This window comes from Nothobranchius furzeri, unplaced genomic scaffold (genome assembly GCF_043380555.1).
Source record: "Nothobranchius furzeri strain GRZ-AD unplaced genomic scaffold, NfurGRZ-RIMD1 Scf042, whole genome shotgun sequence".
NCBI classification, from domain to species: domain Eukaryota; kingdom Metazoa; phylum Chordata; class Actinopteri; order Cyprinodontiformes; family Nothobranchiidae; genus Nothobranchius; species Nothobranchius furzeri.
The window spans coordinates 268,362-276,781 of record NW_027223059.1 but is presented as its reverse complement, the minus strand read 5'-3'; the positions used below and the strand labels follow the sequence as shown (position 1 = coordinate 276,781).

Below are 8,420 nucleotides of genomic sequence, written 5' to 3'. Positions count from 1 at the left end.
CTTGAATGACATTTTCTTTCAGACCTCTCACATTCATCCTAAAGGCTCACGTGGCACACTGATGTCTCGTCATCAGGTGAATAAACTCTCATTCAAAGAAACCAAATCAAATTTGTTGCCTTTATTTGAAACCTTTGGACTACAATGATTCCTTTCATTTACTTACAGAAGTACCTGAAGGACTGCAGTGTGGTCCTTCAAAAGCTGAAATTGAAAACTGATGACGCCAGTGTGCCATCACCAGCCCCCAATGGCAAAACGGTGAGACCTATCACTTTTTTTCATTGAATGATGCTCATTCTAAAGTTTTTACTCAAATACTTATATTATTTGCTTATTTGAATAAACCTTTTTGTTTTAACAGTATGCAGCTGCTGTCCAAGAGCGAAGATCGGTTTCACGCACAGATGTCACCAAGGACCAGGTCTGACATCGGATTTTAATATGATTGTTGTTATTGACATAATATCATGTGCTTAACAAATAATTTTAAATTTCACAATACTAGAATATATTGTAAATATCCTGATGTGATTTCCAACAGCTTTGCTGTCACTCCCAGGAGCATTTGAAAGACTGCTCTGAGGTTCTACACCATCTCCAGATGAACGACAAATACAGTGTTCCATCGCCTGTACCAAAAGACAAAACGGTAGGACCTATGACATTCTGATTATTGATGTTTAATAGCATACTTAATCCTACACATATTCTTTCCAATACATATATTTCCTACATATTATAAAACTTTTTTATTTTAACAGAATGTAGATGCTCTCAAAGACCAAGGACCTGTTGACCCAGGAGATGCTACAAAGCAACAGGTTAGATATTTTCCCCAAGTGAAAACATGCCCATTTTGTTCATAGATTTTCTTCTAATTTTTGAGTCTTTATGTTTTCACAGGAATGTAAGGAGAAGGAGACGAGTGTTCAACCTGAGAAGTTCCATGATGCTCCTGGTGCTGCAGCTTCAAGTGCTACCATTGCATCTTCTTCGTCAAATCAGGAAAGTTTGAACACTTTTCATTCTATTGTCAAAGGTTCATTTCATCAAGGCCATAAGCGTTTTGGGTGCAACCGATTTAAACAGTGTGCACCAAACAGCATTACAGCCATCATGACAAACACTGTCAAAATGGCTTCCACATGGTCAAGAAAAGACATTAACAATATCTTGATAAGTGGTGATAGTTTATACACTTACATGAAAGAGCAAAACATGATCAGTGATGCAGAAGGTAGTGGTTATGTTTTTGTACAAGAATTACCCACAGAGCACACATTCCATCATCACAAGTTCTCTTTGGAATACATGCAGACCTTCACAGGACATCTTCATCAGCAGATTTACCATGAAGATGTTTCCGATTTTGCCATGCCTTTGGACATTGCATTACAGAGAGCTATATTTGACAATGACGGCTGTCTGTTTACAATTAGTAGAAACACATGTGCAGTTTTGAAAGAACGATCTCAGTTTTCTGTTTTTGATCCACATTCACGTGGTCATGATGGTCTCTGGCAGTTGAATGGCACAAGCATAGTAGCACACTTTGATACTTTAAACCAAGTTTATACGCATTTAATCAATCTCTCTCACTCTTTGTGTGCTGACAATGCAAATGAAGAGGACACAGCTTTTGAAATGACCGGTGTTAAGGTGACTGCTCAATCTATGAGTAAACCTATCCAAAGGAAAACTGCTTCTTGCCAAAATGATGTAGAGTTAGCCAGTGGAAGTGATGATAGTTTTGATGACGATACATTTGATCAGTTAGTACTTGAAGAGATTGAAGATGTTGCAGTTAGTGACACATCTGAGTCTCTTTCTGAATCTCCATCTCATTGTGAGCTCATCCATACGCAAAATAGTTCTTTTCAAGATGATGCAGAGTCAATATGTAATAGTTTTGATGATGATAGTTTTGATAAAGTAGTACTTCAGGAAATAGAAGATATTGCAGTTAATGACACCACTTCCCTTGATGTAGACTCAGTAACTGAAAATCATCACACTTCTTTGGATCAAGCAATAATTGAAGTACCACAAAATGATACATCTGTTTTCATAATTTCAGAAAATATCAACAGCACAGTTACTTTCAATCCTCTGACTTCTAAAGACAAAAGAAACTTTTGCACCCAACTACAGATAGTTCCAAGTTTAGAAAGGGTGAAAAGTCTTTGGGAAAGTATTACATTAGATGAACCGTTACCTTGTACCACTATACACATCCAGCCAGACGGCAACTGCTTTTTCCGTGCTCTTGCATTTGTAATTACTGGGAATGAAGAGTTGCATAGGTCGATTCGCAGGGCTGTTGTTAATCAAATTCTTCAAAATTCTGACCTCTATTCAAGTTACATCAGACAGGAATTTGAATCAGTACAGCAGTATGTTACACAAACAGGCATAAAGAAAGTTGGATCCTGGGCTACAGAGATTGAGATACAAGCAGCTGCAGACTTTTTTCATACCCATATTTACACTTACACTCAAGGAAAATGGTTAAAATATGGCTCTTCTAGTACTTTAGACAACACCAAGGGTATTTATCTGAAACACTGTAATGAATGTCATTATGAGCCAATCGCATGTGTGAAAGATAAAACTAACACATGTTTTAACCTAATCTCATGTAATTACTGTCACTTTAAAGGTGATAAGGACATACTTTCTCCATCTAAGATAAGCAGAGAGAACAGGAGAAAGAGAACTCTGTATAATGAAGACATTGAGAAAAGGGAAAGCAAAATAATGATGTTACAGAAATTATATAAGGACAATCCTAAGTACAGATTACACAAGAAGCAATTAAGTGTCATTACATATAGAAATAAGCCAGACCTGAGAGCTAGACTCAGACATGACAGTAAAGAAAACTACAGAAACAAACCTGAACTGAGAGCTAGACTCAGACTTGCTAATAAACAAAACTACTACAAAAAGCCTGAACTGAGAGCAAGACTCAGACATGACAGTAAAGAAAACTACAGAAACAAACCTGAACTAAGAGCTAGACTCAGACTTGCTAATAAACAAAACTATAACAATAAGCCTGAACTGAAAGCAAGACTCAAACTTGCCAGCAAAACCACTTATGCAACCAAAAGTAGACACTCTAAGCTTCAGTTATTGAAACAGAACGTGGAAAGATATAGAAATAAGATTGACCACCGTAACCGCATCAAACAGTCTAATTCTGAACGGTATAGAAATGTAACTGCTTATGCCGATTCTGTTAAGGAGCACGGAAAACGTAGACGGCAAAATCTCATGACTAGAAAAAAGTTCATAGACAATGTCATTCAGCTTTTTAGAGAAAAGGTTAAATTTGGCCCTCAATTCGTCTGTTGTGTTTGTCATCGGTTACTTTTTAAACATCAAGTTCTTGAATGTAAAACACAGCAGTATGAAATTAGAGGTTCATTCATTTCATCTGTGGCAAAAAAATGCATCACTGACACTTATTTACACAAGTGTGGACAGTCTTCAGATTCCAAATGCCATCTAGAGGTTAGCCCTGCATGTAAATTGTGGGTCTGTTTTACTTGTCACCGTAAAATGCTCAATGGAAAAGTCCCTGAAGAAAGTGTTGCAAACAATATGCACCTAGATTCTATTCCTGTAGAACTTAGTACGTTGAATCCTCTTGAGCAACATCTAGTGGCACAGCACATTCCGTTTATGAAACTTTTAGCCTTACCAAAGGGAGGACAAAATGGTGTCCATGGACCTGTGACTTGTGTTCCATCTAATACAGAAACTGTGAGTAACATTCTACCCAGATTAGATGATCAGAATCTAATGATTAAAGTCAAACTGAAGCGAAAGCTGACATACAAGGGTCACTATGACTATCAATATGTCAACGCTTCTGAAAGTACATAATGCAATTGCATACCTTAAATCTCACAATACTTTTTACAAAGATGTACAATTTAACAGTGCATGGACAAATCCCCTAGAAAAAGAGTCTGAAAACTCTACCTCTGAAACTGACAACGTCACTTTGGAAGAAGACGGCAATAGAGCTGAAATAGAGTGTGAACATCCTGGCAAAAGAGATGGCAGTGGCACAGAGGTAGAGTCTGAAGATCTTGTTAGCGATGATCATTTTAATGATAGACAACAGCATGGGATGTTTTTGGACACATGTATGCAACCAGTAGACATTGCCCAAGAAATACTAGACAACCATTTTGACAGTGTTTTATCAGTAGCACCAGCTGAGGGAAATACTCCAGTCAGATTGCTTACCGATACTTCTAACGAGGCTAAATGCTTTCCAGTTCTGTTTCCCAATGGAACAGGTACATTTCATGATGCAAGAGAGCAAAGGATTACACTCAGCAAATATTTAAACACCCGAATTCTCAATGCTGATGGCAGATTTGGCAAGAACTTGGATTATATCTTTTATGCACAATATTTGTCAGAAGTTAATCAAGTTGTGTCAAATGTTTCCATTGCACTGAGAAAGGGCTACCATGGCTTAGACAACACCAACATTACATCATCCATGCTGGGCAATACAGACTTTTTGAAGAATGTTTTAAATGCTGACATGGGCTATAAGTTTTTGAAGCCCATTAGAGGTACACCAGTATTTTGGCAGGGAGTTCAAAAAGATCTGTTTGCTTATGTTAGACAACTTGGCATTCCTACATGGTTTGCTTCCTTTTCTTCAGCAGATTTAAGATGGCCAGAATTTATGGAAGCTTTTATGGCTATAGAAAACATTGAAGGCAATATTCATGACATGGACTGGGCACAGAAATGTGACTTATTGAAAAACAATCCAGTGACAGCAGCCAGAATGTTTGACTATAGATTTAGATCTTTTTTAAAAGATGTTATCATGTCTCCCGCTCAGCCAATTGGTAAAATCATTGATTATTTTTATAGAGTGGAGTTTCAGCAACGTGGATCATGTCACACTCATTGTCTATTTTGGACCGACGGGCCTAAAATAGGAGTCAACACAGACGCTGAAGTCATAGCTTTTGTAGATAAATATGTTACATGCGACCTCCCACCTGACAGTGATCCTCTCCATGAAGTGGTACATAGTGTTCAAATGCATAGCAAAAAACACTCTAAAAGTTGCAGAAAAAATCACACAACTTGCAGGTTTCACTTTCCCCGACCACCAAGCAACAATACATTCATATGTAAACAGGAAACGGATGTTGATAATAAGGAAAACCCATCTGACAAAACATCTTCAGATTTAAAAAAGGCAGCCAAGCATATCATGACCAAAGTTAAAGAAGCCTTGACCAGTGAAAATAACACATTTAGTAGCATAGATGACTTGTTTAATTCCATTGGTATTGACCAGACTACATTTGAAACAGTCTACAAATTGACCTCTACAAAAACAACTGTCGTCCATAAACGAAACATAAACGACATCTGGGTTAATCAGTATAACACAGACCTGCTACGTTGCTGGAATGCAAACATGGACATCCAGTTTGTCTGTGATGCATATGCATGTATTGTTTATATCATTTCCTACATATCCAAAGCAGAAAGAGAAATGGGTTTGCTATTAAAACATGCACAAAATGAAATCAAACATAATGAAAACCTGGATGCAAAACAAGCGCTTAACAAATTAGGGAATGTGTTTCTGCATAACAGAGAAGTTTCTGCTCAAGAAAGTGTGTATCGGGTAACAAACATGAGATTAAAAGAGGGCTCTAGAAAAGTCACATTTGTTCCAACAGGTGACAACATTGTCAGAATGAGCTTACCTCTTAATGTCATCCAAAACAGTGCTAATGGTAATCAGATCTGGATGACAAACATTACTGATCGATATAAAAGCAGGCCTAAGTCCAGTGAATTTATGGACATGTGCATAGCTACTTTTGCCTCAGAATACAGAAATGTACCAAACAGTGAGAAATCTAGACCAGAAGTGGTTAGTTTATTAAACAACAATGGTTGTGTAAGGAAGCGGACGAGGACAAATGTAGCTGTTGTTAGATATGCTCGTTTTTCTAAAGAACAAGATCCTGAGAAACACTATCAAAGCCAGCTTCAGTTGTTCCTTCCTTATTACACAGAAAACCAATTAAAACCATCACAATTTACAACATTTCAAGAGTTTTATGAGACCGGCTCAATTACAAACAGTAGTAAAAACATCCAGTCTGTCAAAGATGTTGTAGAGTTCAACAGATCCAAGTTTGAAATCAAAGCAGAAGATTTACAAAACATACAGGAAGATATTGAACACTTTGGATTTCAAGAAGATATTTGGGCAGAGCTGTGTCCTGAGGCAGAACTAGACCGATTGGAATGTTTGGAAGACAGATCTTTAGATAACAATCCAAATCTTGGTGAACAAGAAGTTATTCCAGATCTAGAGCCAATCACAAAACCAGCTTTATCATTTCACATTCAAAAACAGATAGTCTCACACAAGGAAGCACAATCCTTAATGCGTTCTCTAAATCAGCAGCAGAGCAACGTGTTTTATAAAATCCGGCAGTGGTGCTTAGATAAAGTAAACGGTCACAATCCAAGCCCTTTTTATGTTTTCATTTCAGGTGGAGCGGGAACAGGCAAGTCCCATTTGGTAAAAGCCGTGTCCTATGAAACAACCAGAATACTATCCAGATTATCTAATTATCCTGATGATATTCATGTTTTACTGACTGCCCCCACTGGAGTGGCTGCATTAAATATCAATGCCACAACAATACATAATAGTTTTGCAATTGGCAATAATATTTCATTACCATACCAGCCTTTAAGAGAGGAAAAAATAAACACATTAAGAGCAACCCTGAAACATTTACAAATCTTGATAATAGATGAAATCTCAATGGTTGATAACAAGCTATTAACATATATCCATGGTAGACTGCGTCAGATCAAACAGTGTTCAGACTTTTCTTCATTTGGTAATGTCTCCGTCATAGCTGTTGGTGATTTTTATCAGTTGCCACCTGTCAAAGGGACTCCTCTCTACAAGGACCCCATTGGTTCCAATTTGTGGCAAAACAGTTTCAGTCATGTAGAACTCACAGACATAGTACGACAGAAAAACAAAGACTTTGCTGTAACACTTAACCGTTTAAGAAAACACAAAAAAGACCAACCACTTCACCCACAAGATGAAGCACTTCTCAAACGATGTGAAACAGGCATGGTTGAAGACACTGAAATTCTGCATCTTTTTGCAACTAACAGTGATGTTGATAATCATAACTTCAACATGTTGCATAAACAATGTACAGACATTGTACAAATCAAAGCCCAAGATTTCCATAAAAACCCTCAGACTGGCCGTACCACTAGAATACCCTCAACACTTGATTTTGGCAAGAAAACCTATTTAGATAAATTACTAAGCATTGCTCCTAAAGCTCGTGTTATGCTCATTAAAAACATCGATGTTTCTGATGGACTTGTTAATGGTGTGTTTGGTACTGTTTGTCGCATTCAATTTCTAAGTAACAATAGCTTCCCACACATCATTTATGTTAACTTTGATAACCCAAGTATAGGCCAACAACTACGACACAAGTTTCCAACTTCAGACACCGAGCTGACTAATGCCACACCAATTAGTCCCGATGAAGATAAACTTGAAAAGGGGGTTAGACGTCAATTTCCATTGCGGCTGGCTTGGTCTTGCACCATACATAAAGTCCAAGGCCTAACACTACAGAAAGCAGTAGTCTCTTTTAAAAGGATTTTTTCAGCTGGACAAGCATATGTAGCTTTAAGTCGTGTTACATCACTAGAACACCTCACTATCCAAGATTTTAAAGCTAAAGCAATCTATGCAAGAAGTGATGTGGAAGAAAACTTGAAATTAATGCCAAACTTTATCGACACACCAGTTTCAATGCCAAACTGCACTTTGAAAGTCTGTCTTCATAATGTGCAAGGTCTCAAGAATCACATACAGGATGTCAAGAGCAACCAAAAACTACTCACAGCTGATATAATTTGTCTGACAGAAACTTGGTTAAAAGAAACACATCCCCCTGAAAGCATTTCACTGCCAGGTTGGAGTTTTCACCACAAAACAAGATCTGACTCATATGATGAAACTGGACTATTTTCTACTTTCAGAAGCAAAAATGGTGGTGGTGTTGGGTTCTATCACAAAAACAGCATTATGTGTAAAAGTATGGCTTTCAATTGCAACAACCTGGAAGCTTTGCTTTTTAGCACACACACTTTAAACCATCATTATATGCTGTTGTACAAACCACCATCATATAACCTTCAGAAATTCAAAGACAATCTAAAACATGTACTGCAGTATTTCAATGAATTTCCAGGAACCAAAATAGTCATGGGTGACATGAATGACGATGCACTGGTTTCTAATTCATTTGTCAGCTTCATGAAATTGCAAGGATACACTCAAATAGTAACAAGTCCAA

At 37.4% G+C, this 8,420-nt stretch overlaps 1 protein-coding gene across 1 annotated transcript in view; it reads left to right on the top strand.

Moving 5' to 3' along the window:
- Positions 1-924: 924 nt before the first annotated feature.
- The window catches only part of LOC139064710 (uncharacterized), an 8,817-nt gene continuing 1,321 nt past the window's right edge, over positions 925-8,420 (top strand). Inside the window, exon 1 of the mRNA XM_070547823.1 lies at positions 925-8,414. Within this exon, the coding sequence (XP_070403924.1) occupies positions 3,857-8,414 (4,558 nt within the window). The 5' untranslated portion in view covers positions 925-3,856. The remainder of the gene's footprint in view (positions 8,415-8,420) is intronic.